The sequence below is a fragment of the Protopterus annectens genome, chromosome 17.part0 (genome assembly GCF_019279795.1).
Source record: "Protopterus annectens isolate FY-2018-M chromosome 17.part0, PAN1.0, whole genome shotgun sequence".
NCBI lineage: Eukaryota > Metazoa > Chordata > Ceratodontiformes > Protopteridae > Protopterus > Protopterus annectens.
In genome coordinates, this window is record NC_056751.1 from 695,775,416 (window position 1) to 695,796,579 (window position 21,164).

At 47.7% G+C, this 21,164-nt stretch overlaps 1 protein-coding gene across 1 annotated transcript in view; it reads right to left on the reverse strand.

Annotated features, from left to right (window-relative positions):
• The window catches only part of RPS11 (ribosomal protein S11), a 173,661-nt gene that overhangs the window by 113,120 nt on the left and 39,377 nt on the right, over window positions 1-21,164 (reverse strand). Inside the window, exon 3 of the mRNA XM_044059430.1 lies at window positions 3,769-3,844. Coding sequence (XP_043915365.1) covers window positions 3,769-3,844 — 76 coding nt within the window. The remainder of the gene's footprint in view (window positions 1-3,768; window positions 3,845-21,164) is intronic.

Consider the following 21,164-nt stretch of genomic DNA (forward strand, 5'->3'; position numbering starts at 1 on the left):
CTGCCAGGTGAGCCCCACATGCATAGTCTGATGCGTCTGTTAGGGTTTGGGTGGCAGGGGGTAGAGTGAATGGTAGTCCCTTGTTTTGGTGACAGGCCTCTGCCCACCAAAGGAACTCTAACCGTAGGCAAGGTATGACGGTAATCATTGCTTCTAGATCCTGAGAATGTTGACACCATAGGCTTTTTAGATACCACTGTAGTTTCCTCATATGCAGTCTTCCATATGGAATTAGTAGAATGCAAGTGGCATGAACCCCAAGGCTTGCAGTATTTGCCTTGCAGATAGCAGGGTTTTGATGGCCATTAATATGAAGTACGTTGTGAAATGAATTTGTTTCTCTGGCGTGAGGAAAGCCATCCGGGAAGTTGTGTTCAACCTTGCTCCCAGGAATATAATTTGACAGGGTACCAGATGTGATTTTTTTTGTTTATGGTGTACCCCAGAGAAGTTAGCACCTTTTGTACAAATGCCAGATGATTCAAAAGTATGTCTTTGCTTTGACTGAATTAGACAATCCTCCAGGTATGGGCATATTTGAATATTTCTTTGCCTGCAAAAAGCAATGACTGGAGCTAGGCACTTTGTAAATACCCTGGGCTCAGTAATAAGCCAAAGGGCAGTGCATAGAACTGGTAGTGCATGTAGCCTGCTTTGAAGCGTAGGTATCTTCTGCAAGATTCCCCAATGATGTGCAGGTAGGCTTCCTTTAAATCCCAGTGTTGCCGACCAAGCATCTTTACCTAGCATAGGAAGCAACTGATGAAGAGCTAGCATTTTGAATTTTGGAATCACCAAAAAAGTGTTAAAGATAGAAAGGTCCAGGATAGGACGCCACGAGTTGTCTTTTCTGGGTACCAGGAAAAGTCTCTAGTAGAAACCTTGCCCCTTTTCCTCTTCTGGTACAGTCTGAATAGCCTGTATGCTTGAGTACTTGCTTTTGAGCCTCTGCCCACTGATTTGGGGGTAGATTTGGCCAACAGTTTGGCGTTGGTAACATCTGGAAGTGAAATCTGTATCCTTGGGAAACTATTTAAAACCCATTTGTCCTGGGTAATGAGTTCCCAGTTTTTTGCCTGCAGAGCAATCTTTCCCCCTAAAGGAGCAGTCAGTTGAGAAGTGCTTGGAAGTTTTAAAATTAAGTCATTAAAACAGTTTACCACAGGGGGAGTCTTACTACTCCAAGATTTGGAAGTGGGAGCCCCCCACTGCTTAGTCCTGTGCGTACTCTGGGACTGAAGCCTGGGTGTTCTGCTGTTTCTGTGTTTGGACTGATAAGGCCTGGAAGAGGCAGGAAAGGACCAATCTTAGAGGTCCATGCCTACTAAAACTTGGAGGCTTGTACTTGTAGAAAATCTATAACAGTTTGCATAGATTTAGCTTTTTCCTTCATCTTTAAGAACTTCTGCTTTGTTGCCAAACAGGCAGTCCCGATTTAAGACAGCATCCAGCAATTTAGCTTTAACATGATCTGGCAAAGATTGCTCCTCAAGTCAAGCATGCCTTCTAAGTACAGACCCAGTGACAGCAGCCCTGCAAGAGGACTCTAGTGAATCAAAACCACACTGCAAAGTATGCTTTGCAACCTGTTCAGCAGAATGCATTAAATCCTGTAAATCCTTACTTTCAGGCACAGTCAGGAATCATTTTCTATTTAAGCAATCAAATAATATGCCGCTGATACTTATGAAACTGGCAGTTTAAGGCCCTAACGGTTAAGGATGCAGAAGTGTATACCTTCTTACCCCATCTATCCAGCACCCTCGAGTCTCTATCAGAGGGGGTAGGATTTTTGGTAGTAGTAGCCTTAATGCCCTTGGGTCCCTGCAAAATGGTCTCAGGATCCGCAGCAGGATTTTTAAAAGGAAAATGTGACAGTCAGGAACCCTGTAATATCCATCAGGTTTTTTCTGAGAGCAGGAGATAGAGCCAGGGGCCAAGCTAGATTCCGTAAAGGCAACAATGTCTAGTACAGGAGAGAAAGCTAAAGGCCTGTGTTGGGGCAGGAGTAAGAAATCCCTAAGCCTCTTTTTAGAATCAGAGCAATCCTGGCTTTGCCAGCGAAAATGCTCCCCAAAAGTATGCAATGTTTCACCAAAAGAAAAATCCTCTTCAGGGGGGGGGGGGGGGGGGGCAGAGGGAATAGAGTCCTCTGCATCAGAATCCTCAAATAGATTAGGGTAAATCTGGGTCAGAGGAAGTTTCAGAATCCTGGTCTGAAGTATCATAAGCAAATTCAGTCCTAGGTCTTAGTGGGGGAAGGGTTGGCTTCCCTGATTAAAGTAATAAGGTCTTCAGCCATTCTTTTATTTAGGCATAGAGGCCTGACCATGCGGTCTGGGCATCTGTTTTCTAAGCATGGTTCAAGTTTTAGGCCTTAAAGATATCATCGGTTTAATATGCAAGTCAGTAGGCCTGAATACAACCTCACAAGCTGGTGCCTGCACAGCGGCTCCAGACCCATCCAAGGTAGAGACATCTTGCAGGTTCCACAGTTGAAGCATCTCGCTGCATACCGGACTCGGAATGGGTCTCAGTAGAGGCCTGCGAATCTGAAGTAGCAGGTATCAAGAACTGCAAAAGCACCTCACTGAGTACCGGCGAACTGGCGACTGGCTTAGAAGCATAGTCGGCAACTTTGGAGCCAAGCGGCCTGTCTATCTTTGCGGGTTTTCGGAATGTCGGTAGTCTGATGGCTTACCGAAGACATATCTGGATAATTGAACAGGGTACCAAAATATTTAGAAGCGTAAATATACTGACGACGAATAGTTTGTTGCTTAAATAAGGCACAAAACAGACAGTGAGGTACGTCGTGGTCAGGGCCTAGGCAAGGAATACAGTACGAATGAAAATCTTTGAGGCACTTTCTTTCCACAAGAAATACACTTACTGACTTTTACTAACATCGGTTTAGAGCAAGAAAAAAATGTTTCTCCAACAGGGTACTTAGCTTTAGTTGAAGACTTCGGTTCTGAAAATTTCAGGAGTCTGCCGACCGGCACTTGAACTGCTTCTGCTTCGGGCACCGCATGGCAAGAAAGACTGATGTAATGGCATCAGCTGCATGCTTTATACCCCCGACTACCTGATGCCACGGAAGATACAACTGACGCAGGACCCAAGACTTTGATAATCAGGCCGACTGAGGGCTACTACAAACAGATAGCCCAAATGTAATGACTGCAACAGTGAAACACTAAGAACATCAGCACCACCCAGCTGACCACTGATCTTACCACCCCCAACTTCTGAATGTGACAAATGTCAAATTCTGTTGTCATAACACTGACACTTAAGGAAACAAGGATATCAAAGCCCACTGTCATACACTATCACTGGGCACTATGCCCACCACACACCAAGCCAGGAAAGATGGGCACAGGCACATGCGACAGATATTACCTGACCAGCATATACATGAACAGAGTCCTCTGAGCAGCGAATGGAATTCCTGCCACAGAATATCTAAACAAGACTATTTGTCAGTGAATTCTCAAAACCTACTGAAATCTTCTACTATAAATCTTAACCTGTTACAGCTGGTCGCAAATAAACAGTAAGCAAAATACCTGAACATTCAGTTCAAATTAGAACAAAGTTCCAAGTAAAAAGCCCCCCCCCCCTTTTGGAAGGGGGAAGAGGGTTAAAATTGTGACTTTTTAGCTATACTTGGACAAAAGTCTGCTGGATGCATTTTTCATCCCGGCACAACAAACTAACCATTTTAAAAACAGTACAGGAAATATGGCATATTGCCAACTTTACCCGAGAGGATACGACCACGGATGGACACGTTGCCAGTGAAGGGACACTTCTTGTCAATGTAAGTGCCATCAATGGCCTGAAATGGAAAACATGGAAGAGTGTTAAGCCCAACAGCACCACTGTAAATTGAATTATGCAAGAATTAGATTCACAGCAAGTTTGACATCACTGATTTAACAAACCAAATTCAATGTTACATTACCATTATGTTACATTAACAGTTAATCCCACATACTTAACTGTTGACTCTACAGAAGTGAAGTGTTTCATCTGGCTTGAAGCTTGAACATAAATGCACTGAAAAAACTCAGTTTAACCAAAGAACAGAAGCTGCGTATTAATGACCAGCCGAAAGCAGTTTTATAGGTATACACAGAACAGTAACATGTTAGAATGATCATTTCTGCAGCAGCCTGATCTATATACATGTTTCATACATCATAGGATACAACACACTGCCAGTTTCCGAAGCTTCAGCGCACTTTCCCTGCACTCAAACTAATCAGTGTGAGAACAGCCAAACAGATCTGGACAACATGGTCGTTTTGGAAAATCTCATCCAAGGAAAGATCTGCAGAATGTTGCTGAAGCAGTCCCAGCTCAAGATGCAAGTCCAGAGCTCATTCCACTAAACAGGGAAAGGTTCTGTTGTGTGAAGTGTATATGAAAGATGCAATCAGATAACTATCTGGACAAAAATGTCAACAAATGCAAAAAAAGGGTTCTAGAATCAAAGATTCAGCCCATACAGCAAATCTTTTCCATTTACTGCAATAGAGTCTACATGTAGAGGACTTCTAGGAAGCTGAGAGGATGTGGACATCAGAAAAAGATGCATCTCTTACAATGACAGGAACTGGAGAAACCAAGTGTTCAGTGTCCGGTTAGGAATGTGGTTAGGTGATGTTCCCCAGAGGGGCAAGTGATGACATCTGGCAGCTGATCATCTTTCGGCTTTTCCCAGTTAGGGGTCGCCACAGCAGGTCACCTGTCCACTCAACTGGCAGTGGAGTTTTACAGTGTCGAGTTGTCAGCCTGGCGCCCAACCTTCTACAGAAGGCACACGCACACTCACACCTAGGGCCAAATTTAGAGCGTCCAATCCACCTTACAGCAGGTCTTTGCGATGTGGGAGGAAACCGGAGCACCTGGAGGAAACCCACACGGCCATAAGGAGGACATGCAGACTCCGCACAGAAGGCACCCCAGCTGAGGATCAAACTGGAGAACCACTTGCTTGAGGCGACAATTCTAACTGCTGCACCACAGCAGCCGAACAGGACATCTGGCAGCAGATACAGGAGCCAAAACAAGATCATGACTCGAGTGCAGTCTTGCACTGAACTTTCTGTATGAACCTTGTCATGAAGAGAACTGGGGGGGGGGGGGGGGGGCAAGAGTAAAGTAATACTGGAAGCCAAGGATGGGACAGAGCAACCCTGAGGTTCTATCCCAAATAAGGCAACATAACTGCTGCACTTGGATGTTTTGGGGAGTCACAAATAGGTCACAGCAGGGTGTGCCCCAGCAACTGTAAAATGTCCACTGTAGCTGCAGTACTCAGATTGAGATAGATGCTCCTGTTGAGCCTGTCTGCTACACAGTTGAGCTTTCCAGGGATGCTTGTTGCAGTTAATAGACAAGAGGGCTCCCCTCACTGCCACACTCGTGACCTCGGGACAAAGCAGACAAGATCTGACTCGCCCTTGTGTACAGGACTAGGGTCACACTGTCCATCACTCCCAAAGACAGTCCTGCAATTCCCACAGCACAAGAACTGCCCTCACCTTCAGGATATTTATGTGAAGACAAGCCTCTGATAGTAATCAAAATATTTGGACCACTTTGCAGTAACCAGAGAAGATGCATCTATGGTCACAGTTGCTAATGGAGAGGGGACCTGGAAAAGCCTGCAGAGACCAGAGGAGAATTAAATCAGACTAGCTCTGCATGACTTAGTTTAACAGAAAGTTGAGAAAGTACAGTTGTGTACACTTACCATAAATGTAGATGTTAAGAGTATACTCACTGTTGCAATAATCAAATTTGGGTTATATGCCTGCAGGGAGCCCTCAGCTGGCCTGAATACCAGAATCTTGGGATTGCTGCGCCACATGCTGTCACTTCTTCCATGACGTCAGGTCATCAGGGGTATAAAACATGTAGCAGATGCCATTACATCTGTTTTTCTTGCCCCAGATGTCAGGTGCCCCCACAATAGGAAGCAATTATATGGTATGGAAAATGCCCAGCAAAAAGCAAATACATGTAATGTAACAAGTAGGATAGGTAAAAAGTCAAGAGAAGTCAGGGGGCTAGAGGGAGGGTAACTAGGACTGCACCAGTGAATACACTCAAAACATCTACATTTAAGGAAAGTGTATACAACTGTACTATGTTCTTTGTGTTTCACTGTTGCAGTCATCACATTTGGGTTGATTCCCAAAGCTAAGGAAGGGTGAAGGTAGTTAAAGAGCATTAGGGCTAGCAATAAGGCCCTGTAAGACTACTGTGGCAAATCCAGGGCAATGCTTGATGAAAGTATGTACAAAACTCCAGGTTGCAGCTTTCAGGATGTCCCTGGTAGGGACTCAGAAATGCAGTAGAGGTAGATGCAGCCCTGGTGGACCGTGTTCTTATCCCATGTGGGGTAGGTTTTCCATGGTGCTTGTAGCAGAAATGGATGCAGTGTGCTATCCATTTGGAAATAGTTTGCTTTGAAATGGCCTTCCCCTCTGCCTCAAAGCTGACTAGCAGCTGGTCAGACTGAGGCTTAGTTAGAATCTAACGGTCTGTGCACGCCCGGGGAATGCATCCTTTTCCATTTATTCTTGGGATTAGGGAAAAGTAGGCAAATGAATGGACTGGTTCAGAGACACACGACACCACCTTGGGCATAAAATGGATTAGTCCCGAGGGAAACTGTCCCCACATGGAAGATAACCTAGGGTTCCACTACCATAAGGACCTGCAGTTCAGGCGCTCTTCTTGCAGAAGTGATGGCTAGAAGCAGAGAAGTTTTCCAAGAAAGGAATTTCAACTCTGCTGTAGCAGCTGGTTCAAGAAGGGGGGGGGGGTACGTTTTTCCAATACAAAGTTTAGGTACCAAGCTGGATGGGGGGGGGGGTCTTAAATTTTTGGCCCCTCTAAGGAATTGTTTTAGCAATGGATGAGAGAAGAGGGGTGGCTCAGTATTACACTGTGCTATGTCAGTCATGAATCTTAACTGACGAGAAAGATAGCATTTCTGTTAAATAATCTAGAATATGAGATAAGCTGGGCACTGCTGTGCCCATCCCTTGAGTGGCTCAAGGAACAGTATATTTTCCACTTTTCTAAATAGGATTTTCTAGTACTAGGCCTCCATGCCTCCAGAATGACATCCAGCACCTGATTGCTGAGGGTTGCTAGAGGTGAGCTCGGGGATTAGCCAGGCCGCAAGGTTCAGGGTTTGAAGCGGAGGGTGCAGAATCCGGCTCACCTGCTGGGACAGCAAGGAAGGGGTCAGGCAGGTGCCATGGTTGTAGTACTGTTAAGACTGCGCAAAAGGGGGTACACCAGTGCTGGCGTGGCCAGTCTAGTGCAATCAGAATTGCCCTTGGCTTGTCCTGTTTGATCTTTAGCAGGACCTTTGAGAGGAGGGGAAGGCATAAACTCAGAGGCCTTCCCAGTTAAAGGACAGGGCACCCACATTCAAAGCTGGACTGTGGGGAGTTCTGGTACAGTATTCCTTCAATTGTTAGTTCTGAGGGTGGCAAAGAGTTCCACCCCTGGAGTTCCCCATTTGTTCAAGGGCTTGAATATTTTGGGTTCCAGTTTCCATTCGTATGGGTCCATGAGATTTCTGCTTAAGTTGCCTGCCAGTGAATTTAGTTTGCCTGGCAGGAATTGAGCTTGTAGGTTCACTTGGTTGCTCAAGGCTGTGTTCCACAGAGCCACAGCTAGTCTGCTGAGTGGGTAGGAATGGGTTCCCCCCTGCTTGTGTACGTACCACTTAACTGTGGTGTCTGTCTTTACTAATAGTTGTCCTGGAAGAATAAGGTCTCTGAAGGCTGTCAGGGCATTTTGTACAACTAACATTTCTTTTTGATAGATATGCAGGTGCATCTGTATTGGGTTCCAGTTGCCCTGAATGCACTGCCCTGCCATGTGAGCCCCACCATGCATAGTCTGATGCTTCTGTTAGCGTTTGGGCTGCAGGGGATAGAGTGAAAGGGAGTCCCTTGTGGTTGCAGGCCTCTGCCCACCAAAGGAACTCTGCCCTTAGGCAAGTGATGATAGGAATCTGTTTCCAGGTCCTGAGAATGTTGACACCATAGACTTTTCAGATGCCACAACTTCCTCATATGCAGGTCTTGCATATGGAATTAACAATGCAAGAGGCCATGAACCCCAGGGCTTGCAGGATTTTCCTTGCAGATAGCTGGGTTTGTGTGGCCAGTAGGCTGAAGTAGGTTGTCAAATAAACTTGCTTCTCTAGAGTGAGGAATGCCATCTGGGAAGTTGTGTTCAAGCTTGCTCCCAGGAATACAATCTGTTGGCAGGGTAATAGGAGTGATTTCTGCTCAATGATGCTGTATCCCAGTGAAGTTAGAAGTCTTTTTACAAATGCCAGGTGCTGTAATAGCAAGTCCTGACTTTCCCTCAGGCAATCGTCCAGATATGGATTCTCTGCCTGCAAAATGCAATGGCTGGAGCTACGCACTTTGTGAATACCCTGGGCACAGTAGATAAGCCAAAGGGTAGTGCAGAGAACTGACAGTGCCTGCCCTGAAGTGTAGGTATTTCCTGCAAGATTCCCTTACTGGGATGTGCAGATAAGCTGCTTTTAATCTAGGGTAGTCAGTCAGGCATCCTTTGCTAGCATAGGAAGAACCTGTTGAGTTAGCATTTTGAATATTGGAATCACCAGAAAGGTGCTGAGATAGACCAGTCCAGAATAAGAGCCAGGAGTTTTCTTTTCTGGGAACCAGGAGCAGCCTTCAATAGAAACCTTGTCTTCTTGTTCTGCTGGGACAGGTTGAATAGTCTTGATGCTGAGAGGGGGAGCATTTGTTTTTGGGCCTCCAAACACTGGTTTGGGGGAGGTCTGGCCATCCACTTGGGGGTGGGACAGAGTGGAAGTGGAACCTGTATCCTAGGGAAAAAGAAGTTGCCTTACCATAACAGTCCATCTGTATTGTTTCTCATGCAGTCATTACGCCTGGGTTATTTGTTCCAACCTCAGAACCAAGTCGGCCATCTTCAAAGCTCACGACCGGCACAAACTAGAGCTAAACTCTTACCCACAATTCCCCTCTCCATTACCTCAGATTGAGTTTGCAAGTAGTCAAAGAAATTAGAGGCTAACTCTGGTCAAAGGACCTAATGGAAGCGGATGATGAGATCCACTATAAACCTCAGGAGGGAGGGCGGGAAATCAACAATGCAGATGGAACGTTATGGTAAGACATAACTTCTTTATCTGAAATTGTTGATCCTCGTTCATTCCCTACGCCTGGGACAAAGTCCCCAGCTACCTTTATTCCTGGGAGGCTCTCATGGAAGGACATTCCTGAGCACCATTGAACCAAAGGACACACTTCCTCGGGAGGCCAAATACAATTTGTAATGGCTGATGAAGGTATGAGGTATAGCCCACGTTGCAGCTGCACAAATGTCAGGTAAAGCTCTACCATGGAAGGCAGCAGAAGTTGCTACCGACCTAGTGGTACGAGCCCCAATGGCTGTAGTCAGAGGGATATCGTGAGATTTGTGAATGTTACACGGTCTAACCATTTAGCCAATGTAACCTTAGAAACAGCACATCCAAGTCTAAGCCAAGAATAGCTGATCTGATTTGCGAGAAGCCTTAGTTCTGTCCAGATAGAAACAAATTTACCGGTGAATGTCAAGGGTATGTAGACAATACTCTCCTCTGTTAGAATGACTGGGAAAGAAAACTGGCAATTCAATGGATTGGTTAGACATTTCAGAGATAAATTTTGGCAGGAAAGAACGATTAGTTCTCAACGACACTATCTTTAAGATCAAGTAAAGCCGTTTTATGCATAGAGCTTGAAGTTCAGAGATACGTCTGGCAGAAGTAATGGCAACCAGGAACAAAGTTTTGCAAGAAAGAAACTTTAGGTCGCATGAAAAGGCTGGTAAAGACTTTGTCAAAGCTTGCAGCACTAAAGGACAGGTCCCATGGCTGGCTAGGTGCACTAAAGGGGGGTTTCAAATGATTTACACCTTTTAGAAAGGTCTTGCATAATTTGTGACATAAGAGTCATGGACACCATTCTGAAAACTGGACATTGCGGCCAAATGAACAGTAGAAGCAGACAGGCCAGATTGGAATAAACTGGACAGGTATTCCAGTACTACCAGCACTGGTGCTGAAAAAGGGTCCATCAGTTTACCTTTCAGCCAAATGGTAAACCTTTTCCACTTGCTGAGATAAGTAGTTCTGGTGGAAGACTTGCGAGATGCAACAAGAATGTCACGTACTGGGGAAGAAAGATCAGTCTGCCTGGCAATCGCTGGAAGTGGAGGAGCAGAGCTGTGAGATTCATGCTGTTCAGGTTGGGGTGAATCAGGTTCTGCGGATGGGAGATAAAGTCTTGAGTTGGATCGAGTTTATCTAGCAAGTGAGGCCATAAGGGGAACCAAATCTGACGAGGCCAATATGGCGCTATGAGGATTATCTTGCTCTTCAACCGGTGGGCTTTCTTCAGGAACTGGGGAATGAGGGGGAGAAGGGGAAAGGCATAAAGCAGACCAGTGAGCCAATTGTGGACTAGAGCGTCCCCGGGGGGGGGGGGCTGACCAAGGGGTAATTAGGGCGAAGTAATTGCTGCATTTGTAGTTGGTTGGGGATGCAGAGGTCGCAGCAAGGGAGACTCCAGCGGTTGAAAATCTCCAGCACTATAAAAGGATTCAGAGACCACTCATGTGGTTGCAGAATGCACCTGCTCAGTCTGCTATCATATTGGAATTCCCAGGAATGTGCATTGCTAAAAGAAAAAGTGGTTGGTAGCCATTGCCCATTACCATATCCTCATGGCTTCTCGACAAAGTGCGTAGGACTTGGTTCCACCTTGTTTGTTGATTTACCAGATTTACCAGACTACAGCCATGTTGTCAGATTGTATAGCAATAGTCCATGATGGCAGGAGGGGATGAAATGCTTGCAATGCCCTCAGTTCTAGACATTTATATGCAGATGAGCCTCTAGTTCTGCCCACGTGCCTTGGCCAGTCTTCCCCTGAAACCCCAACCCCCACCCCATCAGGGAGGCATCCGTAGTCACTGTGGCGAGACCATTGTGACAGGTTCTGCGACATCCACCAAATCAAGTCTAGTTTGCATCAGAGTCACCCGAATTTGGGATGAGAGGGGGAACTGAAAAGGGTACCACTGGGTGAGCAGTAACCACTGTAAAAACCTCATGTGGAATCTCGCTGATGGAAGCCACCATGGAACACAACTGGTGAACAGAATGTGCTGTGGATCTTTCCCTTGAAAGGATGGATACGAGTGGTTTAATCCTTAAAATTCTGTGCTCTGGAAATAGATGCCATGCAGTTCTTTGTATCCAACAGACCCCAATGAATTCTATGGATTGGGATGGGGATAGGTTGGATTTTTGCTAGGTTAGAGTTACACCTAGCCTTTCTGCGGTGTGAAGAGTATGCCAAGGCTTTTTCCAATAGATGTCTGGTGGGGGTAGTGATGAGCCAGTCTAGGTATGGAAACACCCAGAATCATTGCAGTCGCAGGTGAGCTGTGACAACTGCCATGCACTTTGTGAACACTGGGGGCTGTAGAGTCCGAAGGGCAGTACTCTGAACTGGTAATGACAGACAGACTCCTGCACAGAAGCGAAGGATGCTTCTCGATGGTCTGTCCAACCTTTATGTGGTAGTATGCATCTTAAAGATCTATAGAGCACATCCAATCGCCTGCCTCCAAGAATGAGGATAGATTGCGTTGTGACCATTTGGAATTTCTGTACCTCTACGAATTTTAGTCCACAGATCCAAAAGTCGGTCTCCAGTCCCCGGTCTTTTTTGGCACCAAAAATAGAATCCGGATCTTATCTGGTCGGGAGGGACTATTTGGATGACTTTCTTAGCAGCTTTGAAATCCCTAATGCTGCTTCTTCCCTTTGACTGGATGGAACGTCGGGTAAGGTCCTTGGGGGGGGGGGGGGGGCAGGAGAAAGAGCGAAGGGAATAGGATAACTAGAGGTTCTCTCTCTCGTACCCAAGAATCTGTGTTAATGGTTAGCCAGGCAGAAGGGTGCAGAGAGAAACTATCCCCAACCGCTTAGAGGAAAGCAGTTGGGCCGCTCTTCAGGAGCGCTGGTAGGATTGGCCAGACAATCTCTGGAACCCTGGTTACGTGGACCTCTGCCCCAAAAGGGATGTCTTCCATATGAGTCTCTGCCTCTAGGGGAAAACTCTGCTAGTGTGTCACGGAAAGAACCCAGAGACTTCTTGTGCCACATCTTCCCACTATTCTGGTTTCTGGAGAAAGCCCATTGAGGGGAATAAGACACCCACGGCAGAAAGGGTCTTGCCGTCCTGTTCACATCTAGCCAGTGTCTCTAACTCTGGGTCCAAATTACGAAGAGGCTCCAATGGGAGCGTTCAGAAAGGAAGCCTTGAAGGATTCCACAAAAATCACATAAGCGCATCAAGGCATGCAGTCTCATAACTATACCTGCACCCACTGCTCTAGCTGCTCCTACTGACACATGGGAAACCAGGAGCATGGAGGAGTCAGAAATAGATTCAAGGGTGGCTGAGGCCACTTCGTCCTGGACAGACAGCTCCGTCCAAAGTTTGAGAGCTCAGAGATCAAGTCTCTTTGAAGCCTGGTAAAATGTGCCATATAATTCAGGGACCTGACTGCAAAGGTCACGGATGCAAAGGTACACTTGCCTAATGTCCAGCACCTGGGACTCTGTTGGGTGGGAGGACAGTGGCTTTCTTCCACCAGATCCTTCTTTGTTGCAGCCACCACCAGAAAAAAGGCATCTACAGAAGACCTTTGGACCAGTGAGGCTCACTATCTGGAGGGGACTGGGTCAGAAGTGAAGAAACAGTCCTGTTCTCCTTCCAAACAAAAAAATCCAGAAGAAAATGGTAAAAGGAGTACCAAACCACGATGGAAATAATGATACAAGTCCCAGTAAATTATAAACCAAAAAGTAAGCGCTATCTGGAGGGGACAAGAATTTATCCGGTCTGTGGGGGATGGAGTCAGGAGCCGCAAGAAAAAAGGGCTAGGAAAAAAAAAAGTCGCTAGATGCGACAGGGTAAGAGAAAATTAGAAGTTATGTACTCACCATAACGTTCCATCTGAGTAGGTAGTTAATTTGTCTGCAACCTGTGGGTTACAGATCCCATATCGGATCCGAGCCGGCAACTTGTTTCAAGCTAATGGATCCGAGCTCCTAGCCCCTCCCTTCACCCATAATCCCCTGCTAACCCTCCATGACCTCAGATAGAGTTTGCCTCTCCATATATATCCAACAAAGGATATCTAAAAAAACAATAGATCCAAAGGTGGTCAGGGGGAAGGAGGGGGGGTGGTTGCAGACAAATGAACTACCTACTCAGATGGAACGTTATGGTGAGTACATAACTTCTAAATCTGAAGTAGGAATGTTCATTTGTCTGCAACCTGTGGGACAGAGTCCCCAGCTACCTGCACCCTGGGTGGCCATCATGGAAGGATATTACGAAGCACCACAGAGCCAAAGGATGCTCTTCCTCTAGAAAGCAGGTCTAGCTTGTAGTGGTTGATAAAGGTATGAGATGAAGCCCAAGTGGCTGCAGAACAAATGTCATCCAAAGGAACTCTAGACTTGAAAGCCGCAGAAGTAGAAATGGAGCGAGTGGAATGAGCACGAACTCCTTCTGGTGCGGGTCTACCCGAGGCTTGATAAGCTAGCAGGATACATTGGGAAATCCAGCGAGATAAAGATACTTTAGAGATAGCTTTCCCCAAATTTGGCAAAGGAAACGAACAGCTGGTCGGATTGTCTATGGCCAACCGTCCTATGGGTATAAAAACGAAGCTGCCTATGAACATCCAATGAGTGCAGCTTGTATTCACCCTTATTTTGATATTTAAGGAAGAAAACCGGTAAATTTATGGATTGGTTTAGGTTGGTTTCAGATGCTATCTTGGGAAGAAAGGAGGGATTGATCCTCAGGTACACTATCAGGATGAAAAATCAGGTACGGAGGTTTTACAGAAAGCCTGAAGTTCCGACACTTCGCTGATAATGGCTACAAGGAATGCCGTTTTCCATGACAAGAATTTGAGGTCCATTGAAGCAGCGGGTTCAAAGGGTGGAGCAGTCAAGGCTTGAAGAACTAAAGTAAGATCCCATGGGGGTACAGCTTCTTTTACAGGAGGTCTAAATAAAAAGGTACCCTTGAGAAAGGTTTTACACAATTTGGTTGACATCAAGGGTCCTGTATCATGTCCCACATGACAATGAGAAATGGCAGCCAATTGCACTTTGACAGTTGAACAACTAGCACCTTCTTGAAAGAGTTCAGTTAGGAAGTCTAAAATGGATGGAAGAGGAGCCGTAAAGGGATCTAGCTCTCGGCGCTCCGCCCAGATGGAAAAACGTTTCCATTTGCTGTGATATACCTTCCTGGTGGAGGGCTTATGTGCTGCCACGAGGATGGCTTTGACTTGTGAAGAGATACCGGGAGTCCTAACTAGGAGTGGAACTGGAGCAACCAAGCTGTCAAGTCTCAGATTGTCCAGGTTTGGAGTTGGCAAGTCCAACGGATGGGAGATGAGATCCGTGACGGGATCTAGAATCCAAGGGCGATTCACAAGGTGAGACCACAGGTAAGGGAACCAAATTTGTCGAGGCCAGAATGGGGCAATGAGAATCATTTTGCTCCCCAACCGCAAGGCTTTCTGTAACAGTTGTAACATCATTGGAAGAGGAGGATAGGCATAGAGAAGACCGGGTGGCCAAGCAAGCACCAGAGTGTCTCTTGGAGATTCCCCTGGTGGGGGGATTAGAGCGAAGAAATTGTCGCATTTGGCGTTTGATGGAGATGCAAAAAGATCGCAGCAGGGTTGCCCCATGTTGCGAATATCTGCTTCGCTACTAGAGGATTGAGAAACCACTCGTAGGGGGTAAGAAGGGTGCGGCTGAGCTTGTCCGCTAGGATGTTGGTCCTCCCCGGAATGTGCGTTGCAATCAGAAAGCAGTTGGTGGAGATCACCCATTCCCACACTCTAATGGCTTCGCGGCAAAGAGGATAAGATCTGGTACCCCCCCCCCGTTTGTTGATATGCCATACCACTGACATGTTGTCCAAGTGAATTGCAATCGTTCCTGCGGGGAGGAAGCCCTGAAGTGCTTGCAACGCTAACAGCACCGCTCTCATCTCCAGAACATTGATATGCAGGGAGGTCTCTGTATCGTTCCACGTGCCTTTGACTGTCCTGCCTGAGTAATGCCCCCCCCCACCAGAGGTGGGAAGCGTCCGTGGTCACCGTGGCGATGGAGGGAGAGGTGCAGAAGGGTCGGCCCGTATGGAAGTTTGATGCTTGGAGCCACCATAGTAACGCCCTTCTGCAAGCCTTGCTGATAGCAATGGGATGGTGGAGAGGGAGGGATAGGAAGGACCATTGCACTAACAGAGTCCATTGCAGGACTCACATGTTCAAACGGGCGCATGGAAGGAGTGTAATCGCTGCTGCCATGGAGCCTAGTGCCCTCAGGATCAATTCTGCTGGTGAAGCCTCTGAAAGAAGGATAGCCCGCACATGGAGTTGAAGATTTCTGATTCTCTCCGCAGTGAGGAAGGCTCGCAAATCTCTGGTATTTATTCTGGCACCTATAAATTCTATGACCTGTGTTGGAGCCAGTAGGGATTTGCCGACATTGATAATAATGCCTAGTTGTGGGGCTAGATGGAGAAAAATCTCTGGCTGAGCAAAGTAGATGCCTTGTTGGTGCGGTTAGGAGCCAGTCATCCAGGTACAGGAAGACCTGAATTCCCTGGAGTCTCAGGTGGGCCGCAATCACTGCTAACACTTTGGTGAACACCCAGGGGGCTGTGGTGAGGCCAAAGGGAAGGACCCTGAACTGGTAGTGACTGGCTCCCAGACGGAAGCGAAGGAACCTCCTGGATCATTTGTCCATTAAGATGTGGTAATACGCATCCTTGAGGTCTATAGAGCACATCCAATCGTTCTCCCACAGAAGGGGGAGGACAGATTGAAGAGTGACCATTCGGAATTTTTCCTTGGTTACTGACAGGTTCAAGCGGGAAAGGTCTAGGATGTCTGATCCCCCGTCTTTTTTGGCACCAAAAAGAACCTTGAGTAGAACGCTAATCCGAGCTGGTCTTGGGGGACGGGCTGGATGGCTCTTTCTTAGCAGCTGCTGTATTTCTGCGGCTGCGGCCTCCCTGTGATCGGGTGGTACATCGGGGAGGTTCTTTGATTGGGGGACATGGAGAATTGGTATTTTGTACCCTCTGGATATGATGCGAAGCACCCAGCGGTCTGTTGTGATGGACTCCCATGCCGCTAGATGCTTCGAAAAACGCCCGACTGCCTCCAGAGTGGAGCAGCCGGGCAACCCCTCAGGGTTGCTGCGCAGGCTGTTCAGAGAAAGGTTCTCTGGACCCGAAATTTCTCGGAGCCCCTCTGCCCCTAGCACGACGTCCTCCCTGTCCACCTCTGCCACAGTAGGACTGGTTGTCCGGAGCTGGTTGGGAATGTTGTGATTTTCAGAACCACATCTGCTTCGGACCCTTTTGGTTCCTTAAAGGACCGCTGGGGAGCAGAGAAGCTGACTCAAGACAGACATCTTCCCGTCCTTCTCGCTCTGGACAAGCGTCTCGTGAACTGTTTTGCCAAAAAGGGCAGAACCAAAGGGGGTGTTCGTGAAGGACGCTTTAAAGGGCTCCATAAAGTCACAATGACGGAGCCAGGCCTGACGTTTCATGACTAGGCCTGCTCCGCTGGCCCTAGCGGCTCCCTCTGTGGCATGGGACAATAGCTGCATAGAGGTGTTTGAAATAGATCTCAGTGGCCATTCGGGTGGAGTACAATTGTTTATCCTCCTCCGACATGGACTCAGGGGGGGGGATGCAGTGTATTCTTTGATAAGATCCCGCTGCATCCTGATGACATGTGCCATATAGTTCAGAGACCTTACTGAGAAGGTCGCTGAACTAAAGACTCGCTTTCCCTAAGCAATCCATCAAACAGGACTCTACTCTGTGGATGGACAGAGGGACTCTCCTGAGCCAATTCCCTCTTTGTGGCTGCCGCCGTCAACATGGCATCTACAGGGGGGCATTTACTCCAATGAGACCGGTCTGAGGGGGGGGCTGAGAATCCTATCCGGTCATTTGGGTACTAGCTCCACGGTGTCCGGATCCTTCCATGCCCTGGTGGTAATAAGGTCCACCAGGGGATCGGCTGGAGGGGACACCCAGGAGGTAGACTGGCCTGCCTCAAATGCCTCCAGAAACACGGACTAGTCAGAGGAAGACTTGGGGGCAGACCTCCCACCTCTGATTCTTAGAATCTCTATGATGTCTCCAAAGGAGACATCCTCAGGGGGTGATCTTGGGGAGCCTTCCCCTTCCTCCAAGTCAGTGTCCTCAGTTAAGGACTCAGGGTAGTCCACGTGCCTCCTTTTGTGCTTGCAGGGAGCTTCCTCGGGGGGACTGTCCGAGGAGGCCTCGCCAGCGACATCTTGTTCCAATGGAACTATCTGTGACATCGAAGCAGGCTGTCCCTTTGGCCGGGTGATGGAAGCCTGGCCCAGCAGAGAGGGAGTGCAGGGAGGAGTCGATGCAAGGACCGGGGGGGGGGTCCGGATGCTCTCAACAGAGCCCTCTCCACAACATCGAATGCCGAGGGAGAGCCACTCTCTAATGGATCTGAAAGTCAGCAGAGGGAGAGCAACTCTCTAATGGATCTGAAAGTCAGCTCCCACTCGGATCCGAAGGGATCAGAGCCAGCGCCGAGACCATCGGATCCGAGGGACCAGTGTGCTCTGACCTGGACGGAGCCGAAGGCACACTGAATCCCCCGGATTCAAAGCTCGGACCACGGCTCAGAGAGGTCGGATCCGACAGACTCGAGGGTAGGGTCGGATCCGAAGTACCAAGTACTGTCGGCGCCAACCCACCCCCGGCTCCAAGGCCGCTCGGCTCAGAGAGCTCCGAACCCGGGTAGCGGGTTGGAGAAGGAGCAATTGGGTGGAAAAAAGGTGTTGAGCTCCCCCCCGGGGGGGGGGGGGGGGCAAGAGCACTCCCATCTGCAGCTGGGGCTGGATGAACCTTCACATCATCCGGTCCAAGTCTGCATCAGATAAACTGAAAGTAGATCTCGAAGAGGCCACAGAGGCAGGCCTGGAATGCCGCCTCGATGATCTCAACGGAGATCGGGTCTCCTCCTCCTCGGGAGAAAGAAGGGGATTGGAGCAGAGGAGGAGACCTAGAAGCAATGGAGGGAGAAGCCCGCTTAGCTGGCGGGGCCGAAACGGAGGTCTCTGCCCACCGCTTGTGGTGCTTCTCCCTTCGTTTCTCCCTCCTGGCCTCCCTGTCCTCCGACACTTTAGCGGGAGTTTGAGTCCCAGTCGGAGGCAGGGGGGCAGGAGTGGCAATCACAGGCCGAGATGGAGCCACAGGAGTAGCAGAGGAAGCGGAGGCCGAAGCCGAATTCGGGGGTAGAAGTCCCGCCAGGACCAGCTTCGACCTCCGCTCTTTCAGTGGCCTGGGGTTGAACGCTGCACAGATAGTACAGCCCGATGTGAGGTGTTCAACCCCAAGGCACCGAACGCACCGAGTGTGGCCATCAGCCGGGGAGAGCTTATGGTCACACTCGGTACATTTAGAAAATATGGCTTTTGGGGCCTCAGCCATTCCTTTTTTTTTTTTTTTTTTTTTTTATTTTATAAAACAACTACACACACACAGGCCCCAAGAGAGACACAACAAACACTCACACTAGCGACCAGCGAAGGGAGGGTATTAAACAAAAAATAGGAAACCTAACTCAGACACTTTATAAATGTTAATTTAAACTAAAAGAGTTTTCTGACGGAAAAAAGTTAACTTTCTAGTCACTTATCTGGAGCTCAAGAAAAGGATCCAGCCATCACAAGCGCGGCAAACTAGATCTGAGGTCATGGAGGGTTAGCAGGGGATTATGGGTGAAGGGAGGGGCTAGGAGCTCAGATCCATTAGTTTGAAACAAGTTGCCGGCTCGGATCCGTAACCCACAGGTTGCAGACAAATGAACATTCCTACTTCAGATCTAAAATTTTAACAGAGAAGAACTGCAATACGATTAGGTATCAAAGAAGTGGCTTGACATGACTGAATGGCGATGCGGCAAACAAAATTTGAGGCAACAGAGAGGGGAATTATGGGTTAAGAGTTTAGCTCGAGTTTGTGGCTGTTGCGAGCTTGGAAGATGGCCGGCTCGGTTCTGAGGTCGGAACAGATAACCCAGACACAAGGAATGAATGAGGACTAATATCAGATACAGTGTTTAAAGGCCATTTGCGTTGGGTAATGAATTCCCAGCTTTTTGCATGCAGGGCAAGCTTTCCTCCTAAATGTGCAAGTAGTTGAGCAAGGCTTGGAAGAGTTGAGAAGTCACTGTGCAATTTTCCCATGGGGGGGGGTGGCTTACTACTCCCTGGTTTTGGACGTTGGATCCCCCCACTGCTTAGACCTGTGCCTACTGAATCTAGGTGGCTGCATTTGTAAGAAATCAGTTTGTATATATTTAGCCTTTTCCTCCATTCCTGAGGACTTCTGCTTGGTTGCCAAAAAGGTGCTCTTGGTTTAAGGGTGAATCCACTAATTTAGCTTTAACGATCTGTTTTGTTCCTTAAGCCAAGCATACCTTCCAAGTACAGACCCATTGACCGCAGCCCTGCAAGATAGTTCTAAAGAATCAAAACCACACTGCAAAGCAGGTTTACCAACTTGGTCAGCCAAATGCATCAACTATTGTAAATCTGTGTGTTCAGCAGAGTCAGGAATCATTCCGTTTCATTAGTCCCATATGTTGCTGATACTTTAACATATGAAACTGGCAATTTAAAGCCCTAATGGCCAGAGTAAGCCCTAGAATCCCTGTCAGAAGGGGTAAGATTTTTGGGAGTAGTAGCCTTAATGCTTTTTAGGTCCTTGGGGAAATGGTCTCTGGATCCGCAGTAGGATTCTTGTAGAGGAATTTGAGAGAATCAGGTACTCTAGTACCAGTCAGGTTTCCTGGGAGCTAGAGGCAAGGTGTCTGGGGTAAGGCTGGATTCCAGGAAAACATCTACAATCTCCAGAACAGGAGGGATAGCTAGAGGCCTGTGCTGAGGCAGGTTTAAAAATTCCTCAAGTCTTTTTGAACTGAGAATAGTCCTGGCTTTCCCAGTGGAAATGTTCCCCAAGGGTATGCAAGGTTTCACCAAAAGAAAAGTCCTCTGGAGGGGAAGCAGAGGGAATGGAATCCTCTGCATCAGAATCCTCATAAGTAGATGAGGGTAAATCCTGGTAGTCAGAATGAAGAGAGCTATCAGATTCCTGATCAGAAGAATCAGAAGGAAAAATCAGGTCTAGGTCTCCGAGGGGCTTCCTCTAAGGTAATAAGGTCTTCAGCCATACAAATTATTTGTTTTTGAGGCATGTGGGCCTGAGAATGGGCTTTGGTCCATTTTCTAGGCGTAGTGCAAGCTTTAGGCCCAAGGAATTCGGTATTTTCAGCTTGAAACGAAGTAGTCCGTTTAATAAGAAAATCGGTAGGTCTGAACATACCCTCAGAAGCCAGTGCCTGCACAGCGGTTCCGGACCCATCCAAGGTAGAGACATCTGCAGGTTCTATAGTCGAAGAAGCATCTCACGGCATACTGGACTCCGAAAGGGTCTCTGCAGAGGCCTGCGAATCCGTAGAAGCAGCATCAGGGACTGCGAAAGAGCCCGAGTACCAGCAGACTGGCAACCAGCTTAACTAAAACATTGTCTGCAGTTTTTGGCCTTTGCGGTCTGTCTTTATCCTTACTTTTTTCAGAAGATTGGTAGTCTGATGGCTTAAGAGTACTGAGAGCGAGAACAGTAACTACAAAAATAGCCCGATGACAAATAGTCCGGACGCTGAACAAGGCACAAAACAGACAGCAAGTGACGTAGTGGTCTGGGCCTAAACAGGTGACGCAGTAAGAAAATCTGAGGTATTTGCTTTCAACAGGCAAGACAATTATTTCTGACATCGGTTACAGCAAGAAAAAAAGGATCCCCAACAGGGTATTTAACATTATGAAGACTTCAGGTCTGAAACTCGAAAACGAAATTTGAGGAGTCGGCCAACCGGCACTTGTGAGCTGCTTCGGGCACCGC